The sequence below is a fragment of the Perna viridis genome, chromosome 6 (assembly GCF_037379345.1).
Source record: "Perna viridis isolate PV_CMFRI_1.1 ecotype Kerala chromosome 6, ASM3737934v1, whole genome shotgun sequence".
NCBI classification, from domain to species: Eukaryota; Metazoa; Mollusca; class Bivalvia; order Mytilida; family Mytilidae; genus Perna; species Perna viridis.
This window is the reverse complement of record NC_142450.1, coordinates 17,188,867-17,212,009: the sequence shown is the minus strand read 5'-3', so window position 1 is coordinate 17,212,009 and position 23,143 is coordinate 17,188,867. Positions and strand designations below refer to the sequence as shown.

General features: G+C 31.4%; 1 protein-coding gene across 5 annotated transcripts in view; it reads left to right on the top strand.

Moving 5' to 3' along the window:
- Positions 1 to 23,143, top strand: part of LOC148613899 (monocarboxylate transporter 10-like) — a 39,290-nt gene that overhangs the window by 3,432 nt on the left and 12,715 nt on the right. For 3 of the 5 annotated variants that reach the window (XM_088587559.1, XM_088587561.1, XM_088587558.1), the window contains exons 2-5: positions 13,564 to 13,861; positions 17,150 to 17,757; positions 19,295 to 19,661; positions 21,731 to 21,837. In XM_088587559.1, coding sequence (XP_088443685.1) covers positions 13,591 to 13,861; positions 17,150 to 17,757; positions 19,295 to 19,661; positions 21,731 to 21,837 — 1,353 coding nt within the window. In that variant the 5' untranslated portion in view covers positions 13,564 to 13,590. Of the gene's footprint in view, positions 1 to 9,763; positions 9,927 to 10,153; positions 10,297 to 13,563; positions 13,862 to 17,149; positions 17,758 to 19,294; positions 19,662 to 21,730; positions 21,838 to 23,143 lie in introns of those variants that run through there. The other 2 variants (XM_088587557.1, XM_088587560.1) reach the window with 2 other exon arrangements.

Below are 23,143 nucleotides of genomic sequence, written 5' to 3'. Positions count from 1 at the left end.
ATCATTAAAACATAAAGCATGTAAAAAGTATGTTTTAGGAGCCAGTGTAACAGCTGAAATCAGATGCTATGAACTTGATGAAGTCTGATATTATTTTTCCAATATTTATTCTGTATTCAGGATTAATTTTATATGACCACAAAAAATTGCAGTCGTATATTGATGTGGCCAAATCTTCATTGTTGTCTTTGTCATTTTTATTATCTGTAGACATTTGGTTTTTCGTGCAATAACTTGAGTACTGTGAAAGAACTTTAAAAAAATTGGTACCCCACAAACAGTAGTACTTTTACAGTATTAGTTGATTGATCTTTATAAAATTTTGTAATAAGGTTCCATATCACATAAGAAAGATTGGTAATGATTTTGGGGGTTTCAGTCCAAACTATTTCTAAATCAGGGGCTAAAAAGTGGACTGAAACATTTCATGGCATTGAACTATATAACTCCATTAGAAGCATAGGAATGTCTATGATTTTGTTCAACAATATTCTATACCACTATGGTCAGACTTGGATTGATTTTTGAGGTAAAGGATTTAATTTTTCAGAAATTAGGGCAAAAAGGGGGACCAGAAACATGCATTTTCCTGCTTTCCTGACAGTAACTTGACTATTAGTGAACAAATCTTTTTGAAATAGATGCCATACCACAAAAGGAAGACTTGGAATGATTTTTGAGGTTGTGACTTAAGCCAAGTAAGAATAAGGGGCACAAAGTTGCCAGAAACAAGTGTTTTTTTCTGATTTCAGGTCTGATTTTGATTTTTTTCATTAAACTACATTTGTACTCATGAAAGTCTTTGCATGTATTTTTCAATCAGATTTAAGTATCTTTTATGGTTTTATATGGGCCATATTGTCTGTTTAGCTCACCTGGCCAAAGGCCAAGTGAGCTATTGCCATCACTTGGCATCTGTCGTTGTCATCTGTCGTCATAGTTAACAATTTTTTAAAACTCTTCTCCTCTGAAACTACTCGACCAATTGGAACCAAACTTAGTATGAATGTTCCTTGGGGTATCCTGCATAGAACTGATGTGGGGATTTTTGATCCGTCAAAAAACATGGCAGCCATTACTAAAAATAGAACATAAGGGTCAGACTGTAGTTTTTCGCATACATCTCCAAAACCGTTAGGTTAAGCCAATTCTGACATGGCTTAAAAGTGTTCAGCATGATAAGATCTATCTGTGGTCAAATTTTCATTTTAATCTATGAAGCCATGTTGGAGTTATTGCCCTTTTTCAACGTTTTTTGCTGTTTTGAATGTTATTTCTTTTAAAACTCCTCTTCTCTGACACCACTTGACCATTTGGAACCAAACTTACTTTGAATGTTCCTTGGGGTATTGTCCATAGGACATGATGTGGGAATTTTTGATCCGTTGAAAATCATGGCCGCCATTACTAAAAATAGAACATAGGGGTCAGACAGTAGTTTTTTGCATATATCTCCTAAACCGTTAGGTTTAGCCTAATTTTTACGTGAGGGTTAAAGTGTTCAGCATGATGAGATCTATCTGTGGTCAAGATTGGGTGAAAATCTGTTTACCCATGTTGGAGTTATTACCCTTTTTGGATGTTTTTTGCTGTTTTTATTGTTATTATTTTTAAACATCTTCTCCTCAGAAACTACTTTACAGAATTTCATGAAAGTTGGTATTTTTTTTAAAGGGTATCCTTAACAAAATGACCATTTGGATTTTTGATCTGTGATAAAGCATGGCCGCTGTTACTAAAAAACTATTCTACAAAATTCAATGAAAGTTGGCATTTTTGTTTTATAGGGTAACCTAATGAAATGACTAATTTTTGATTGCTGAAAAAACATGGCCGCCATTTCTAAAAATAGAACAATGGGGTCAGACAGCAGATTTTTGACTGCATCTCCAAATCTGTTAGGTTTAGCCAGTAAATTTCAATTTCTGAAATGATCCTTATTATAAGGCTTACAGATGTGTCCAATGAATCAAATGGAGTCAAAATTGTCTGACAACTCTTGTTAGAGTTATTGCCCTTAAAAGGCAAAATTTAACTAGGTGAGCGATTCAGGCTCCTGGGAGCCTCTTGTTGATTTTTAGTGCAATTTTGAGGATTTTTTTTTAACAGAATTCTCATAAAAGCCCTGTCTGTTTTTTTCAATCAGATTTCAGATTTTGTTATGGTGTTCAAGTTACATGTATAAGAGGCCAAAGGGGACCATGCCTAAAAAATTGAACTTTTTTAATTGGGTTCCATATGAAAATCCCAGCCTTAATACAAGAGCTATAGAGGTATGCTTATTAAATTAACCCTTTCATTTACTGTTTTTGAGATAATGAGATACAAAGTGATCCATGAATGCACCCTGAAGTGGACCTTTATACTTAAATAGGAATTCAAAATATTGTGCAGCATTATGTTCATAAGTAACAGTAAGTCTCTATGTTTAGTGTTTCAAAAACTAACATTGTGTCCATGCTTGCCTCAAGTAAACAGAAGTAATTTGTGTGTGGTTATATTATGCTACACCCAACAAAGCTTTTTATTTTCAAACTTCAGATATTTTTTTGCCCTTCGTGGGAAAGGTTCAGCATGACAATTATGTTTCCTTAAAAAAAGCTTAGATATATTACCTTGAGATGAGGTTTAAATTGCAGTGGTAGCCAGGAAATACCAATTCTAGAGCCCTTATTATTCAACCATCAAATGAACTTACAATGTATGTCAGCTGATGCTTTGAAAATTTTGTAAAACACAGATGCATATTATGAAAGTTATACATGAACATTTTTGTGCTTTGATACTCAAAAGTTTTTTTATATAGATTGGTATTAATGATTAAATTTGAACATTAAAGAAAACATAAAAGTACTCTTATGATTTAGCAGCAATTATCCAACAGCTGAAATGGGACAGTATGATGTCTCATTATTTTTGCAATATTTATTCTGTGATAAATTATAGATTTTTTTTTTCATTCTCATAAACTTCAGAAATTTTCTGACTTTTATGGAAAAACTATGCATTGAAATTATATTTTACACAAAAGAATCTATCCTGAAATGCTTTTAATGATAACTTTGCCTAGAGATGATTTAAAATGAATGGCAGGAATTCTTATTCTGTAGACTGAATTGTTACCCACACCTGAACATATGACAGATTCTTTGATAAAATTCTAGATACATTACCTGTGTAATATTTTTCCACAGCAGCCAGATTTTAAAGGGAGAGGGGTTGTAATCACGCCTAGATACATTACATGTGTAATATTTTTTCCACAGCGGCCAGATTTTAAAGGGAGAGCGTTGTAATCATGCCTAGATACATTACATGTGTAATATTTTTTCCACAGCGGCCAGATTTTAAAGGGAGAGCGTTGTGATCATGCCTAGATACATTACATGTGTAATATTTTTTCCACAGCGGCCAGATTTTAAAGTGAGAGGGTTGTGATCAAGCCAAATTACTTTAACCCCACCACATTTTTTCTGCCTGTGCCAAGTCAAGAATTTCTGGCATCTGTATGTCTTGTTTTGTAATCACCTTTAATTTATTTTTATTACTTGAGTACGTAGGGGCAACTCTTCTGCTGTACCTGTGTATAATGACGTTTTGGGGCCAGTGGGGCCAGCTACAGCCTGTGGTAACATGGTTTCCTTGTTGTTGACATTTTTCATCATGGTAGGGTTGTTGTCTCATTGACACCATACCTATTCTTGTTCTATGTTAAATGTGTATATTCATTGTGCTTTATTCCTTAATAGTTGAATTTACTCACCGTGAATATCATTTAAATACGCTAATCTCCTTGGGTGATCTTTTTTATAATGATGTTTCATGAGTTAATGAAACACATTTCTAGTATTTACATAGATCACCCAAAATACTTTAATTGTACGCTGAGTATTGCATTTCTAAAAATACAATGACATAATTCCAAACCATGCCCCAACAAAATAAAATATGATAAGCATTTAATTTAATTACCGGTATAAGAATTTCATGAATATTTTATTTTTTAAGTTCAGTCGGTGTGTAAAGGCACTGACTGGTCCTTATTTTGGACATTGAACACTCTGACACGCTAAAACAAAAACAAAGTAAACAAATTGAAAATCAGCTAATGGAAAGCTGTGTCATGACACACTACATGTGTATGTATAGGTTAAGTATATATATATTGTCCAAGACTAATGCCTACATGTTACACGGATGAAATTCATGAAGCTGCATGTAAAATTAATGATTGTATTGATAAATAATTCCAAAGCTTTAATCTTGTTTTGAAAATTATGGATGAAATACACTTGTACATGTTTCTGCCATAAGAAATATAAACTTGTTTTTTTAAGCTGGTATGTATATTAAATAAATAACATACAGATAAGAGGACGATAGTGTAGTTTGTTAATCGGAGAAAATCATTGTCACCCCTACGTGTAGCGAAGGGTTGCAATGTATTTTCAAGGGAAAACAAACTCTCTGTCAGCCTCTAAGGTATGTGTTATTTATTGACTATTCTGAATGTTTGTCTTTTGTTTTGTTTTTTGTTTTCTTCTTTAATATTATTTTATTTACTTCCAAATTTTCCCATACATAATTATTTAATTCAACTGTAAATTTACATACAGAATTGACAACAACTACCTACCCTCATATTGAACCAATCAAAATTCAGCAAGTTAACATGAAGTATAATAAATGAAATTATTGTACTTTGAGAAAATAATTAGGAAATTATGATACATACATATATACATGTGCATGTGACACAAAACACTTTTGGGATATAAGGACATGCTAGTTGTTCATGAAAAAATGTAAAAACTGAGGTCATGTATCAGTAGTTATGGTAAACAAACAGCATATCGCTAACCTAAGATTTTAATTATAGCTACTGATTGCTGTATTTAACTATATTAACTAATATTTTCTTGGAAAAAGTACAGTAGATTCCTGTTAATTGCATCGTCTATTTGTCAGAAAAAAATATGCAATTAGCAGAAATTATCACTTTAAGGGAAATACCTAAAATTTTCAGTGATTTAATTGGACATATTTTATTATCATATCTAATTAGATTCAATAGTGTTTAGTCAAAAGAAAGCCATAATTTCAAATAAGACAGGAGATTTATGTCTCATGTTGATTTTTTGTGTATTAGAAAATTTTCCAGCAACACTAGAAATTATCTTTAAATGACCATTATTGAACCTACTGTTACAGGATAATTGTCTGTGAACTATATGCATATTTAGTCTCGGCATATGCAAAATAAGTCGATCCACGTAATGTATGAATGACTGCTTAACAGCAAATTATGGGGCCAAAATATTTAAAAAAACTCTTTAATAAACCCTATATTTTCATTACCTGTATAGTTCTACCAAAGGAGATCCCTACACTTGAATAAAAAAGAATTTCAATTTTCTCAAATTCATAACATTATCAAAAGAATACCAGAGAAAAGTTACTTTTATGTTTGAAAGTCGATCGTTTTTGCCCTCTGATTGTAAAAAAGGCAGTCTTTGACTGATATTACATTTAAATTCATTCTTTATGTAAAGTAGCATACCTTGTGAGAATCATTCAAATTCTGTAAAATATGATACACCTAAAAAGAAGGCTACATATTTTTGTTGCTTTATAGGTCTATATGATGAAATATATAATTATTCATTCCAGTCTGTCAGCTCTTAGGAGATAATCCATGTGGAAAATCCAATAGTTTCTATTGTATTTTAGCATGTGTCATTTACAGAGTTATCTCTCTTGATTTTGAATTCTACCATACCTTCTATATAATTTTTATATCCTATGAACTTGGGTTATAACTTATATGCATAGTCACATGTTTACTATGTTTACTAAGTTTTAAACAAAATATCAAAAATAAAAATATGTATGCTTTCCAACCATAAATCACAATTTGCATGATTCTTATGTGGAGTGCTACTTAATACCTGTAGATATTGGGATTTTTTTTCCCTTTAGTACCCACTGTACATCCTATGTCCTTGCCTCACTGTGTACTTTTGTACTTCAGATGTAAAAATCTCCATATCTATTGATATGAACCTATGTAACTAAAAGTGTACACAGAAGTGAGTGTTTTAAGCATGCAATTGTTTAAGATGACCATTTTTATTGTTAGAAAAGATGTGGTAGTTTTTATCTTGGATGCAAAATTTTCCTACCACCTGATCAATAAACATGGTCATGAACTTCAAACCTCACCACTTTTAACCAGAGTACTTTTACCAATGAAATAATCCTGTCTGAAAAAAAGGCATGTGTATTGGAATAAATTAGTATTAATTTACTATAGTTTTTGCCAAAACATTAAATTATTAGGAATGCAACTTAAATATCTGAATATATTATCTTGTATAAAGAACTTTTGTTCGATTTATGTGCAATATTAACCGCGTCACTGTTTATTCTTCAGAAATGGAAACAAGACTTCTTTGCACAAGATAATATATTCATATTATTAGTTACATTCCTAAGGGAAGAGGATTGAAGTAATTTTTATCATTTAGTGTTTTTATTTCTGATACCAGTCATTCAAGTTTTTGCAAGATTTGTTCTAAATGCAGATTAGAACTACAAAAAAGTCTTTTGTTTTTGTTCAGACTAGCAAATCAGTTTTGGACTTCTGGGAGATTTTGTATACTAGTATTTTAGAATTATTGCTGAATATATTCTGGTACAGACTGATAAACTACTACCCATGTTACTATATTACTTGTATTTAAGTACTTCTCTGCCTAAAAATCAGGCAAAAAGTGTGTAAATTGTGGCACACAATGAAAAGAAACACAGAGATTTTATTGCATAATTTTAAGTATTTTTACCTCACAACCCCCAGAAATTACAATAAAAGTGTTTGTATAGTATGCCTTCTTAATTTTCCTGCATTTTTTCCCTATACATGTATAGGAAAAAAGTGCAGGAAATGCAGTAAAAAAATATCTGTCACAGATACTTCAGGATAAATTTAAATAGCTTTTCAGTTGTTTTCTGGTTGTACTGAATATATTTTAGGCCAAAATGACTTAATTGGGAAAATGATGTGCCTGATTCTTACACAGATTGGTACTTAAAAGTATAGAGTTAAAAATTAAAGGTCATCCAGATACAAAAACAAACCCAATACTTACTGACATGTTGTCAGTCATTTTAACCTGTTGCCCTGAATGGTTTTTCCAGAGACAAAACAAAATATCTGTCATTGAGTCACTTTTGTGAAGTCAAAAAACAGTAAATTCTTAACTGACATTGGACAAAAAAATGGACCATTCCATTTTTTTTCATTGAGATACAAATTAAATTGGTATACTGTATGTTCACCCTAATATCTTCATATCTATTTTTTTCATGAAATGCAAACTTCATAACATTTGGCAAAGTAAACTTAACTGGTAGATTCTCATCCAAGCATCACAATTTTTTTCTATTTCTGTATCTACCCCGGACTTGACTTTTTATGAGCAACTCGGCGGATATTTCTAGAAAAGCAGAGGACGCTTACCCTACTGGTGCACCTGATCCATGTTCCCAGCTTTTAGTGGAGTCCAAGTTGCTCATTTGCTTTTGTTACTTTGTTTGTATGATTTTAGTTACTTTATGTTCTTTGTTGTGTATGTCTGTTTTCTATGTCAGGTCTTTGTCCTTGGATTACATTCTGCTGATAACCGCTATATCTTTGGTTCCCTTGATTACTATTTCTTACCAGTATTTGCTAGCCTTATTTTAGCTTTTATGAATTATAGATACATGTATGTTCTAAATCCATAGCCACATCAGTTTCAGAGGAGAAACATCATTAAGTCATCAAGAAATGAAAGATTTGTGTGTTATGGTATCTCAAAACTAGAAACATAAGTGAAAAAATCCCGATTTTGAAATTCCCGCCCCAATTTAAAAAAAAAAATTGTCAATTATTTAGGGGGATGAAGGGGATGAAATTTTATTTAGCCTTATATTACTTTTGGTAAAAAAAAAAAAAAGTTATATCCATCCAAGGTCTAACTCTGATACATACATGTACAACAAAAATGTACATGTATTAGCTGATGTGATTTTTATTGAATTAGAAAAAAAAACAAGAAGATATAATGAGAAATTATTCTTCAAAATAGTTCAGTTCATGTAAAGAAAGTACTTCTCTTGTCTTTTTAGCTAGTATTTTTTGATATTTTTTATACATGTGTTAGTTGACTACATGTATAATTATTTATCTTTACTGCAAGACACATACTGCAAGATAGAACTTTAAGCTTAGACAGACATGAAATAATTTGGTGTCTGTACTATTATTTAAATACTCTAAACTTAAGGAGGTAGACCTAGGATAAGGGACACAACTCTTGCAAATCATTGGAACGTTTGTATTCACTATTTTACATCAGTCTCATGTAAGCATCAATGTAACTTGGATTGATTTCATTTTGTGTCAATTGAAAGAATGATAAGCGTTGGTGAAATTGAATATGATACAAATATATCACTGATTCAAGAGTTATTTCCCTTACCATAGGTCTACTTCCTTAACCCTGAATTTAAATCCAAAAACCTGTCAAAACCAGACACTAGCTAGCTATTTTAATTTCCTTTATATCAGTTTAAATACCAGTCCATATGAAATTCAGGCACTGCCTATGGTAAGGTGATTTATGGTGTAGAAAACCCCAAGGAAGAAACAATGCATTTTTGGTTTACCTGTGCTGTATTTTTATGTGACAATAGTCCTTTCCCTATTTAGATCTGTACTTTTTGAGAAAACCACACTTTAACCTTCCACTTAAATCAACCAAATCAGACTAAATCAAGAAAGATAACTCTTGCAAATTGTCAATGTCATACACAATCTATATAATGTTGATCTCAAAAAAGCAAGAACCAAATGAAAAACTAAGACTGCATGGTTATGTGATCAGAAACTGTTTCTGAACAAGATAAAAAAGTGAGTTTGGTGGGTTTTTGACATACATGAATCACTTTTTGTTTGATTTTTATAAAAAATTGATACTTAAGTATTTTCTGACCCTGGATAAACTGAACATCTGACTATACTAAACAAATATAAAAGTCTAATAAGGTTTGTTTGAGAAAGGTTCCACTGTATCTCTAATCAATGCTGAAATAATTGCTCTCTAATAGTTTGTGTGTTGTACAGATTAATTTAGTAGTGGGTAGGGTATTTACTAATAAGATTAGTCCATTACACATGTTAACGATATCTGATGTAACATTACCAATTTTCAAGATGGTTGACCTTTTTTCTGGACAAAACCAGACCTACGATTTGTACTTGTATGATGGCTATCTTATATCTATTGTTTATCATCCAGGAATTTATTTGGAATTTTAAGGAAGAGTGAGAAGAAAAAAGTGTAATTAGGAAGTGATTTTTTTGCTTGTTTGGTCCGTTGAATTACGTCATGTATTTATATCTACACTTGTTCAATTATTATGAACATGCATTTTCTGTAGTTTAATGCTGATTTTTTAAATCAAATGACATTTACATAAAAATCAGGATTCAACAGAACAAAAAAGTGCAGAACTTAAAATTATTTTTTAATTGCTGGATTTTGTCCACTTCTCTTACTTTATTGCAGCTATATTAAAGAAGAGTATTTTTAGATTTCTTGTCAAATTTATCTGATAATGTTCAGATAATTAACCTGGTTTGGCCTTTTAACAAATCTACATGTAGTTGGTCATACATGTACATGTAAAGTTAATACAAGTTAATTACCATCTTTTTCAGATCTGTACCAATTTTATGAGAAAGTAACATTTGATATTCTCCAGTAGTGTGAATGGCTTTAAATATTGATGTGTGAATGATTTAAAAATCAGGGTAGATTGAACTGACTTGTTACTTACATGTATTTATGGAAAACAGGATTATAGCTTAGTTAGGCAGCAAGGTAATTTGTATTTTACTTTATAAATTCAGTTGATATTTTGAAACGTAGTAAGGTGCTTTTTATTCTTAAACATACATACATGTATGTCAAGGTTAAAAGCATTATCTTTTGAAAGTTGCTGACCTTTCATTTCTTACTATTTTTGCGTAGTTAAAGATGTGTATCAGTAGTGGAAAAGGACAAGTATTGTTTGATAAACAATTTAATGGTGACATAATTTAATCATATTTATTATTATTTACATTATACATGTAAATGTATGTATACAGTTTTCTAGGAAATTTGTACTAATTCAAAACCATATAATTGTGTATTAAAATTAAGAGTTTTTACAAACATGTATGGTGGATGAGTATGTGAAGTAGCATCTGTGAGTAAATATTTTTTTTTAAAGAATGAAAAAAACATTTTAAAGTTACTGAAGATAAATAATGCGTTTATAATCGTTTATACTTGAAAGTATTTTCTACATTTGGATTTTGTAGTTGTATGTATACCTGTATCACCAATACATTTTTCATGATTATAATTTCTCTTGACTGTGATACATGTAAAGCAGTGGTCTAGCTTAAAAAAATCTGAACTGATCAGTGGAACAAAAATTGCGATCGGTCATCGATCACCGATCAGTTTAAACTGAAATTTTAAAATTCTGGAGGTACTTTTCAGTAGCTTATCAGGCCTTTCATTAAGAGGTGGTACCAGGTACTTTTTCCCTTCTAAACTAATGAAAGATACCTCCAGAATTTTAAAATTTTACACATTTTTATTAAACGAAATGATGAAAAGTACTTCCTACAAAACCAAAGGTACCTATATTGCAAAAAAAATAATGAAACCCCAGAGCTTAGAAGAGAAAAAGTACCTGGTACTGCCTCTTAATGAAAGGCTTGGTCTAAAAAAGTTGACCGGTGGGATATTTTGGACATGTAGCTCACTACTTCATTGAAAGTGTGATATGGTTAAATACTTTTGAAGCCAATAAAATATCTGTAATAAAACATCCAGTTCTTATGAACGGACAGTTGTTTTACAAAATTATTGAACTTTAATATTTTTGTATTTATGACACGTACAAGTTCTTTTTGAACACCAGATTTTCCTCCAAATTAACTTTGTTGATCAGATTTTGTTCAAATTTGAAATGATTGTAAAGCTTCACATGTACTTGTTCGTTTCACACTCTCATTTTGATTTGACAAAGAAGTTCGTTCAGTACGGGCATAATTTAGCCTCAAAAACAGTCAGCATGAAGAAAATTTGTTGTTTCTCCAGTCATAAATTTGTCAAAAACATCCTATATTAAATGTTTGCGACAATTTTACTATAATACTACTACCTAGAAAAATTTTCAAAAATGCCTAAATTATGGGGCCAAAAGGGGCCTTTACCAAACTTTCTCCTTTGATGGGAGTTATGGTTCTTGAATATTTCTGTGTAAGTGACACTGTAGAATGTGTGGACATCACTTCTGAGACCCCTGATCAAATTGTTTTACTTTTTATCATAATATATGTAATTCATTCTATCACACCTAAATTTTGATTAAGCAAATTTCAGAGGAGTTATAGGACTTAATGTCACACTAATTGTTTCCACATTTGGTAGAAGTATAGACATTCACACATAGATGTTAGGTTTAACCAAATTCTGACACATGATAAAAGTGTTCACCATGATAAGATCTTTCTGTGATGTAATTTTGGGTGAAGATCTGTTGACCCATGTTGGTGTTATTGCCCTTTTTGGATGTTTTTGATGTTCTTACTTTCATAAATCTTCTCTTCAGAATCTACTGTACACAATTTAATGAAAGTTGGTATTACTGTTTTCAGGGTGTCCTGCACAAAATGACCGTTTTAACTTTTGATTGATGAAAAAACATTGCCACTGTTACTAAAAATAGAACAAAAAGGTCAAAATACAGTTTTTTGCAAATAACTCAAAAACTGTTGAATTCAGCAAATTCTGATGGAGAGTTTTATTGTTCACCATCAGAAGATGGACCTTTGCCAAAATTTCAAAATGATTTGTTGCCTGTTGCAGGATTTATATCCCCTGAAACAGATTTTTTCTTGTTGTTTTTATGTGTACAACTCTTTGAAACCAATTGCAACAAAATTTAATAAAAGTTGGCATAATTCTTTTTTGGTTTCCTCCACAAACTGATTATTTATAATTTTTCATCAAAAATACTTGGCCGTCGTTACTAAACATAGAATATAGGGTCAAAATGGTTTTTTTTGTTAGTTTTTCCTCAACTATAGAAAAATAATGAAAATGAAACCTGCCAATAAGATAAACATAATATTCTGAGTTGATTGCAGTATTAAAATTATTTTTTAAGCAGCCGTTTTCAGAGTGGCTGCCATTTCACATTTCACAACCATTTTTACTAGGTGCTCAGATTCCATCTTTAGGAAACTAGGTGTTTTAAGTTGAATGGTGATGAAGAAAGATTGTTCTAGGCAGCCATTTTCTCGTTAATTTTTATACTTGCTCTGATTTCAACAATAATTGGTTTATATAGTAAATATGGTCTCCTGATATGAATGGTGATTATGGTTATTTTGGATAGCTGTGGTTTAACTTCATTTTATGGTTTTTTTTTAAGCAAATCTATACTGGTCTAATGCCCCTCATGCCTTGTGGAATAATAGGGCATAGGGGATCCCTGCCAAAACTTTTTCCAGAGGTTCTAAAAACACTTTGAAGGCATTTCCAATGGTTTACAGTGCCTTAGGTACTCTTTTGAACTTACAGCAATAATATGCTCTTTTTCAGCAATTTTTCGTCAAACATGGTAACAAAGCATGATACCTTTACTTACTTAGTTAACAGGGTATGGCTTGTCAGGTGAGTGATTCAGGCTCTTTGAGAGCCTCTTGTTAAAATATACAATTCCTTCATCTTGTTTGAGTTATTTGTTTCTGCAGTGGAGCACATGTATACATGTGCTCTACATTGCTATGTGTATATTGTAATAACAGATATTTTATTAGCCATTATAATAGTGTCTTTTTTATTACTTTATTGGTAATAAGTTTCAATTCTTCTGTTAAAACTCTATTCTATTATTTATACCACTATTGTGTTGTTCAAGTCAAGATGCTTGTAGCATTACATTCATTAGTTTTATATCAAGAAGGTATCAAGATTATATTTGCCTTATATACATGTATGATCATGCTTTTACTAGATGAACTTAAAATGACATTGGTGTATGGGGTGTGTTGATATTGAGTCTTTACAAATCTTTGACATCGTATATCCTAGTGATTTTATAAAACTATGTTCTTCGGAGCAAAATTTGGACTTGTGACACTATAAATATACATGTATTAATTTTCAAGGTTGAAAGTTGTCTTAGTTTCTGTCAAGTGAATATATTTGCAGATATCAGTTTTCAAGATGTCAAGAAATGATATGTGTTATACATGCACTGTACATGTATAAATAGAAATTAATTTTACAAGTACATGTACCAGTACTGTTTTTTGCACTTTTCTGTCCATCACAAAAAATTGGTACACTGCAAAAATTAGTGTGAAATAACCAAAGGCTTGAAGAACATTTCCAGGTATCAAATTTTTTATTTTCTAAATTAAATTTCAACTATTCAAATTATATGTTGTAGGATTTTTGAATTGAAATACAACAAAAAATGGAGAGAATTCGTAGGAGTAGCAGCAAAATGTCATCAAACTCTGACATGGAGTCAAAACAGCCACTGAGACGGGACACGGAAAACGGAATCACGAGGGGGATCAGTAAAGAGTTCACTGCCCCTGATGGTGGATGGGGCTGGGTTGTGTGTTTCACGTCTATGATGTGCAATGGAACTGTATTTAGTATCATGAATACATTTGGAATTCTTTATACTTTTCTGATTGAGGAGTATGCCAAGGGAGATCCAGTTATTTCTTTCAAAACATGTAAGTAATACTTACATTTAATATGAGTTAAGGCTTTCCCTGTGAGGGATGGAGCTATTTGTACTCAAGTTACATTTATTTTTATTGATGATGCACCAATCTGTAGTAATGGTCGCTGATATCTCAAAAAACGGGAATCTGCAAGAATTCCTACAACATACATGTTTGAGGTGCATCTGCTTTAAAAGTTCAAACAATTACATCCTAAATGCATACATACATCATGGTCGTCATCATGAACTTGTGGATCATTATAGTGTATCCATCTGCACCATGAAAACCAATTTGTTCAATGTGGATTACCCTGGGCTTGACTTTTTATGAGCAACTTGGCGGGTGTTTCTAGAAAAGCAGAGGACGCTTACCCTACCAGTGCCCCTGGTCCATGCTCCCCGTTTTTGGTGGAGTCAACGTTGCTCATTTACTTTTGTGACTTTGTATGTATTATGTTGGTTATGACATGTTCTTTGTTGAGTGTATCTGTTTTTTAAGTCTGGCCTTTGACCCTGGATTACATTCTTTTGATTTCCGCTAGAATCTTGGTTCCCTTGATTGCTCTATCATTTCCTCTTTATGTCATTTCAGACAAAGATTTTGAACGATTTATGTTTCTGCATATGTAGGAATTGGATGATGCTCCGTCCCTATGAGCATAGGTTTTTTTTTTTTTAATTTTCTTTCTAGGACAATATATGTTGGTTTTCCCATGTATGTCTGTCTGTTTGTTTGGAAATAATAAAGTTTTAATTTCAATTTAAACAAATATAAATGGAATACATTTGCAGCTCTTTAAAAATTTTAAGGTGAATCTTCTGAATAAAACCAGTAGTTACCAAATGGGCAATGATCAATGTTCTTATTTCATCACATTCCCTTTAAAAAAAAAACTCAATTATATGTTATTGTTTTGAACTCTGACCAAAACATACATACAAATCTATCTTAGGTACAAAGACTGAATTTGATATGATTGTGCTGATAACAAGCAAAAGCAACTATTTGAAAAAAAAAACTCCATAAATGTATCCACTAGTATCAGATTGTAAGTTTATTTGGTAACTGACCTTGGTAAACCAGTAAACTAGTGATAAACCAGTTAAGTCATTTCATGTAATTTAAATTCATACACACTCCTTTTATCTGTAGACACAGTGTCAAAGCTCTGATTTAAAACTATGAATAAACAGTTTTGATAATTATATATTTATTAAAGATGATAATGTACTATCTTTAGTATTTAAGTTCAGGCCAAAAAAAATGTCTGTGTCTAAGTAGAAAGGTACATTGTCTATAGTCTCAGATATTTAAGATGAGATAAAAAAAATAATGTATAAGTTTTTGTCAGAAATCTTATACATGTATTCTACTATTTCTTACTAAAAATACATATAATTGTAACATTGAAATTATGTATACATGTACATGTATGCATACTGGTTTGGTTTTTATACAACCGCAAAGAATTTGGATTAAATGCATGGCACAGTCCATTCGTATAATTGTATGGTATATTCATTAGCATGGTCATTGTCTTGGGACACTTCTTTTCAATGCAGAAACTTTAGTTGTGGTTGACCAAAGCTCTGAAATTTTGATATAATTTAACTAACCACAAAAGGAAGGTTCCTATTTAATATGAACTTTGTAGTCCCCTGTTTTAGAAAAAGGAGCCTAAAAGGGTAAATAAAACCCATGAAGAAATGTTTGGTTTTTTTTTCCAATTTGAATTATTCTTTTTTATTGTGTTTCTTATTTTATTTTGGTCAACAAACTTACAAGCAGATTTTATGTGTTTTACAATGTTTTCAAGTTTATTTAGGGGTCAAAGTTGGGCAAGGCCCAAAAAATTAAACTTTTCATTTTTAGTCCAATTTGGAAATTTTTTATTATTGAATTCTCCATAAAAATCCCTGCCTGCCATATTCAATCTGATTTCAGATACCTGTTATGGTTTTCAATTTACAAGGGGTCAAAGGGGGTACATCTGAAAAAATTGAATCTTTAATTTTTGGTTCAATTTCGATTTATTTTTATATAATGAATTCTTGTTAAAGAAATTGCTGTGTTTTTCAATCAAATTTCAGATATCTCTTTCCATTTTGTAGTTATAAAAGGTTAAAAGGGTTGCACATGAAAAAAAATTTTTGGTCTGATTTTGAAAATTTTTAATTCAATTAACTTTGTGCAGTATAATGTCTAAACCATTTGATCTGTCTATAATAAGTTCTATATAGTAAATAAGTCCTTATGCTCAAAGGTGTCAAAAACGAATATTGTGTCCACACTTGTCCCAACTGTTCAGGGTTCGATCACTGTGGTTGTATCATGCTGCACTTGGTGAAACTTTTTTCTTAAAGTTATTTTGGAGCAAAAATTTTGAAGAATTATTAAAGAAATTATGAGTCTAACAAAGTCAAAGATAATGAAATCACAGACACTTAAGGATAACATTTTAAGTCCTTTAATGAGGCTCTTTCAAGTTAGAAAATATTGTATCTGAGATTTTTATTGTCTATTGGTATTTCATTCCTTTTCTCACTTTTAAAATTAGTAGTATGATAAGTACATTGTATGCCAATTCATATCGCCGTGCTTGCTGCTATTTATGTTGTGTTTTAAACATGATTTAAGGAGGTAGACCTAGGTTAAAGGACATAACTCTTACAAATCATTGAAACATTTGTATTCAGCATTTTACATCATTATTATGCAAGCATCAAAGTAACTTGGACTGATTCATTCTGTTTCAGTGAAAGCTTGATAGGCTTTGGTGAAATTGAATATAATACAAACATATTACTGATTTCAAGAGTTATGTCCCTTACCCTAGGTCTACCTCTTTAAATCATTTTACTGTGAAATCTCAAACATAGTATGTTTTGTCTCACATGTGGGTAAAAATAAAGAACTCTTAACGTGGCTAAAAATACAAATATCCCTCTCTCAAAAGTGAGAAATGTGTTACTTGTTTAAAATTTTTATTTCTTTTTGATTGATTATGTGAAAATGTCTAAAATTATATAACACACTAGGCAGGGATTTCATAAAAGATATCAAATTAAGCTTTTCCTCAAACCTAAAGGTTTTCATCAAGTCTTTAATTTAAAGTGAAATGACTGGTTTAAGTTTTGAGTTGAGTAAGGATTTGAGGAAAATATCAATTTGAGATATTTATGCAATTGGTCTGTGATAATTTTTATGAATGTAACTTATAACATCTAGAATTTTTTTCTATATGTTTATCCATGTTTAAAAAAACTGTTTTCTAGTGTTTTATTTCTTTTTCAGCATTTGTTGGATCTGTCTCAACTGGTCTCACATTTCTCATGAGCATCGTCTCCAGCATTCTCAGCGACAGAGTTGGAATAAGACCTATAGCTTTCATCGGTACATTATTTGGACTAGTTGGACTCGTCTCCAGTTCTTTTGTCACAGAACTTGAACTTCTATATATTACTTTTGGTGCTTGTCTTGGCATTGGTGCTGGGTTGATATACTCACCTTCCCTGACCATTCTAGGCCATTATTTTGACAAACACATGGGATTAGCTAATGGTATCGTGGCTTTTGGGAGCTCACTATTTTCTATAATTCTGTCTATCGTCTTGCCATATCTTCTAAAAACTCTCCATATCAGGTACACCTTTCTAGTATTGGCAGTAATGTACCTCATCCTTGTATTCTGTACGCTGACGTGGAAGCCACTGATTCCAAAACAGTCGAATCTGGCAGCAATAACATTATCAAGAGAAAGTGTTGTGGAACATATGAATGACTGCTGTTCATTTGCTAAGACTTTCCTGAACACAAAAATCTTTCGGAACAGGGCATATTTGATCTGGGCATTGTCCTTAGGAATAGCGCTATTTGGATATTTTGTACCTTTTGTTCATCTGGTAAGTTAATATAACATATATGTCAAGATTTTGCTAATTTAGAATGAAGAAAACAGTTAAAGGAAATTCACTTGAACTTTAAAACTGAAACTGTTCAATAAAGAATTAGACTACTTTGGTGGGGAGACATTGTTTTTTGCCTGTTTGTCTATCTGTCTGTCCATCACAAAGTTTGTCAATGCAACTCCTCTGAAACTACCAAATCAAATTTTATGAAACTTTGTATGTAGCAAGAACATTATATGTAGTTGTGCTTATTACCAAGAAAATTTGTTACCCCAATATTTTAGGAGTTATGCTCCTTTGAAGTTAGAAATTTGCCAAAGAAATCCTCATAGATAATCTTGTCAGCGCAACTCCTCAGAAACTATTGAACCAAATTTTACGAAATGTGGTATGTAACAAGGACATCATATGTATTGTGCATATTACCAGGAAATTTTGATCTCCTAATTTTTGTTGGAGTTATGCCTCTTTGAACTCCGAAATTTGCATGCCCTTCGAACTTGGAAATTTGACAAAAATCCTCATAATTACCTTGTCAGTTCAAATTCTCTGGAACTACTCAACCAGTTAACGCAACTTCTCTACAGCCTCTCAACGGAATTTTGTGAAGCTGTTCTGTGGACGTGATGGATACTGCAAGTGGACCCAGTTTGCTGGATGAGGGAAGATATATGTTTTGCAGACAAAAACTAGCTTTAATTTAGATTATACATGTGCATGTATTGACATGCCAAAATATTAGTCATCTAAATGAAAAAGGGAGGGTTGTATAAGGATTAAGGAAAGCTATGACTACATGTAATTCAAGGTTTTTGCAATTTATATTTTGACCCATAAATTGAAGCAATTTACCAAATATTTTACATATTGCACTGTATTAAGTTCTTGTATTTTCACTGTGTGTACATATATGTAATTCAACATTATCAGAAGTACATTCCTCTATATTTCATTAATATGAATTATTGGTATGTAATTGGTATATAATAGATTCTGTTTGGCTTTATTACTGAGTTAAGTCTTTGGGCATGCCCAATGTATTCTTCCATGGGGAATATTTTCTTGTCTTGTTCGTTCTACCCAAGCCCTGCCATGCCAAAGTATATGTTGTATGCTCATATCAACTACCCTGCAATTTGAAAAAAAAATCTCAATTAAATTTCTATTTTTCACTGCCTAGCTGAGGAACATTATGACATATCATCTTGTATAGCAACAACTGTCTTTCCTATCGAACTTTCTTGGTCCATTTATATATATGCTCTGCTGATACAATAGACCAATAGCACATTCCTTGGCATTTGGTTAGGTAACGAATAGCACTTTCTTTGAAGTGTTTTATTTTATCATAGTTATGGTTGTCAACGACTAAATGCAGTCGCCATTAGGTCAGAAAATTTCCCTGCTTCATTAGAAATGACTTGATACTATCCTTAATGAAATTCTTATTACCAATTTTGCTTTTTTTGTATTTTGAAACAATCATTCTATTTATTTTGTTAGTAGAAAAAAAATTCCATATTTTTTTCAGGTGCAGCATACTAAAGATAACTTTCCGGATGAAAAAGGATCATTTCTGATCACATGTACACAGATAACATCAGCGATTGGACGACTCGTCTTTGGCAAAATTGCTGATTTAAAATTTATGAATCGTGTAACAATGCAACAGGTAGCATTTCTGGTGATGGGAGTCGTTACTGCATGTATCCCCTTTTCTGCTAGCTTTGGTGGTTTAATTACCATTAGTTTAGTCCTGGGATTGAGCGACGGTGTATTCGTCTGCCTCATTGGACCTATTGCCTTTGATATTGTTGGGCAATATCAGGCATCACAAGCGATAGGATTTTTATTGGGAATATTTGCTATACCTTTTACAATTGGACCACCTGTTGCAGGTAACTATAACCAATTAACATCACTCAGTTGCACATTTTTTAATTACTGTAAACTAGAAAATTATCAAGCTGTTTTTTTTTGTTTTTTGTTTCTTTTTTTTCATGATTTTTTTTATTGTTCTAAGTCTAGGTTCTAGGTAATTACCTGCAGTTTTATCATAATTGTTTGTTTAATTGTATGAAATTTGATAATAAAAATAAATTGGAATATATTGGCAACAACTTTACTTTTCCTGTTGCTATTCATGAAACAAAAGTAGTGAACAATTTATGGTAGCTACCATGAGATTCCTGGTTTACAGTACAGAGAATTAGTAATCATTTTGTTTGTAGGAGGCTAGGATTATATGCTAATAAGGACTAGACTTTCTGAAACTCCATAATTAATGCAGTATCAAAAGTTTAAGTTTTGTCCTCATGTAATCAGTTGATTAAGCCTATAGCAGTATCATCAACCTTCATCCAAACCAATCCTCTGTAAATCAGAGTGGTTCAAGTTTTTAAAATAGAAAGTTTAGTCAACAGCTTTGATGACATTTTTATAAATCATGTGATCCTAGCCCATAATGGTTACTTTTTTATTAATTCAATTAAATAATTATATAAGTATAAGTCAATCTAAGAATCATGCAAATGAAGGTGATAACTGATTCATGCATATCTTTTGCAAGAAAAAAAACTTTGAGAAACCCTTCAGAATGCCTAATAAGACAATGTCTTCAAAATGAGAATAAGGAATAGGTGAACAATAGCCACATTAGAAAGGTGAAAAGGAGCTACATACAAATAAAATACAAATAAAACGTAAAAAATATAAAGAAAATGGGCCCAAGTTTATGGCATTACGGCCTTTATCATGTTCAGCAGGGGTAAAAAGTATTGAAAACAAGACTGACAATGGCTGACCCACACCACAGAGACAAAGGTGCCCAGAAAAATTGATCTTGATTGGTATTTTATTTGTATGTGAAGATAAAAAATTATAAAATCTTAAGTGTACATGTAGCTGCCAGGATCAAAATACCTTATGTCACTGGTCTATCACTAGAACTTCCCTACTATTTCTGAACACTACACAAAAATATAGTCCACATGTAATTCCTTTTATATCATTCAATACCTCTTTTATAAGAAGTGAATATGTTTCTTGCAATTCATCTGCTCAATAATATTCTATCAATTATGCAAATAAAATTAAGATCAAGTCTTCATATCAACTCAAGATTTGAGGGACTCCTTTTTGGCTTTGAAAAATATTTAGTAATAAATTTACATGTAGGGAATTTATTTCTTGCAGTAATGTATCTGGAAGGATAAAATGTGTTTAATACATTGTATTTTCATTTTAACACACTTATAAGTCAAATTATCCATCCTATCATTGATATTTTACCATTTATAAACAGGAAGTGAAGAGCAGTAATTTTGACCTAGTAAAATTAGCGGGAAAATTCAAATTGATAAAAGTGTCTAGATTTTGAAAATCTTGTGTCAGGAAATTATTTTCTTAAGCTGATATTGGTTTTATTTAAGTATAATTGTTATGTAGGATAAATACTCTGTTAATATAGCCTTTGAATGTAAATGCACATTAACTTTTTGGATAGATTTAAAATTAGGGAAGAAAGTGAAAATGAACAAAAATTTGTAAATGTGTGTGAAGTTGGATCAGTAGTATAAATTGAATTCCAGTTTATACATATTAAAAAGGGACTGTTCTTAATAGTATTTTAAATGCGATGTATGATCACAATTTTATTTAACATCATATTATATTTGAAATTTTGTTCATGCTACAATTTTCACAAGAATCAAAAAACCGCCAGTGTTATCAGCACTTTGATTTTACATTGTTATCTGCCCTTGAAATGTTCATTTTTAGCGCATTTCAATTTAATTATAAATCGTTTTACCTAAAATGATATGGAAAATTTTGCCTTTTTCCCCTTTATTCTTGTTCCAAATAGTCAAATTGCACTTTCAAAATGGTGGTTTGTTTATACCATGTTTCACCAAGTGCATTATTCTTAGAGAGACTGATACTTTGAAAAGCACTGTATTCATTTCAGGTGCCTTGTATGATAGTATGGGTTCTTACAGAGTTGCCTTTCATGCTGCTGGAGTGCCACCTATCATTGGAGCCATTCTGATGTTTTTTATTCCAAGAGTAAAACAGGTATTATTGAATACATTTTGCATCAAACACTTGTGTATTTAATTAACTCAATTGTTGATGATAGTTTGAACAGAATTAAATACTGGAGTCTAAAAGTGTCAGGCAGAAATATAAAAAAGAATCATGCTAAGAAAAAAATGCAAAAAAAATTTGATCATGGTCAATTGAGAACAAATTGACAGTTTTTCAGTCTTAGACATGTCTGAGGATGCAGAAAAGCAAGTTCTAAGTTACAATAGAATGATAGGGGTTAAGTGAGTTATCTCCCTTTGATGATGAAATAGTAATACATTTCATATAATTAATACCTCAAATTATTGTCACGTAAAAAAGACATGAATGCCATGTACATGTATGTATTTAAATAAGATTACTTTGAAAGACTTGTGTGTTTTTGTCCTCTCATGATTCACCCACTGCCTGATTTTTACTGAATATTGCAGTTTATGTACATGAAACCTAATCATAAGTGAATTTCATTTTGTTTTGATATATATTAGAAGACAGAGTTATAAAAGTACTGCTATACACAGCAACTATTTTCTTTGGTTTTCTATTTAGTTCTTTCAAATCATGGATTTGTGATACACAAAATAAACAATGTTTATAATGACATAATTAGATGCTGATTATAAATTTTAAATTATTTACCAATGTTAAAACTACTTGGTACATGATCTTAAGGAGGTAGACCTAGGGTAAGGGACACAACTCTTACAAATCATTGGAATGTTTGTATTCACCATTTTACATAACTCTCTTGTAAGCATCAAAGTAACTTGGACTGATTTCATTCCATTTCAAAGGAAAGCTTGAAAGGCTTTGGTGAAAATGAATATGATCCAAACATATCTTTGATTTCAAGAGTTATGTCCCTTACCCTAGGTCTTCCTCCTCAAATGTTACCAAACAATTTTTTTTCATAAAATTTCAAAGATCCCATATACAATGTACAAAACCAAATTTGCCACATATAAGAATCGTCTGAAAGGCAACTTATGATTATCACATGAATTCCGAATTGATGATTAGAATACATTTCAGTTTACTTAAGGAAGTAGACCAAGGTAGGGGACACAACTCTTGAAAATCATTTTAACGTTTGTATTCAGCATTTTGCTTCAATCTCATAAAAGCATCAAGATAACTTGGACTGATTTCATTCTGTTTCAAATGAAAGCTTGAAAGGCTTTGATGAAATTGAATTTAATACAAACATACCTCTGATTTCATGAGTTATGCTCCCTACCCTAGGACTACCACCTTAATACTGGGTATTATTGCATGATAATCACGTTTTTGTATA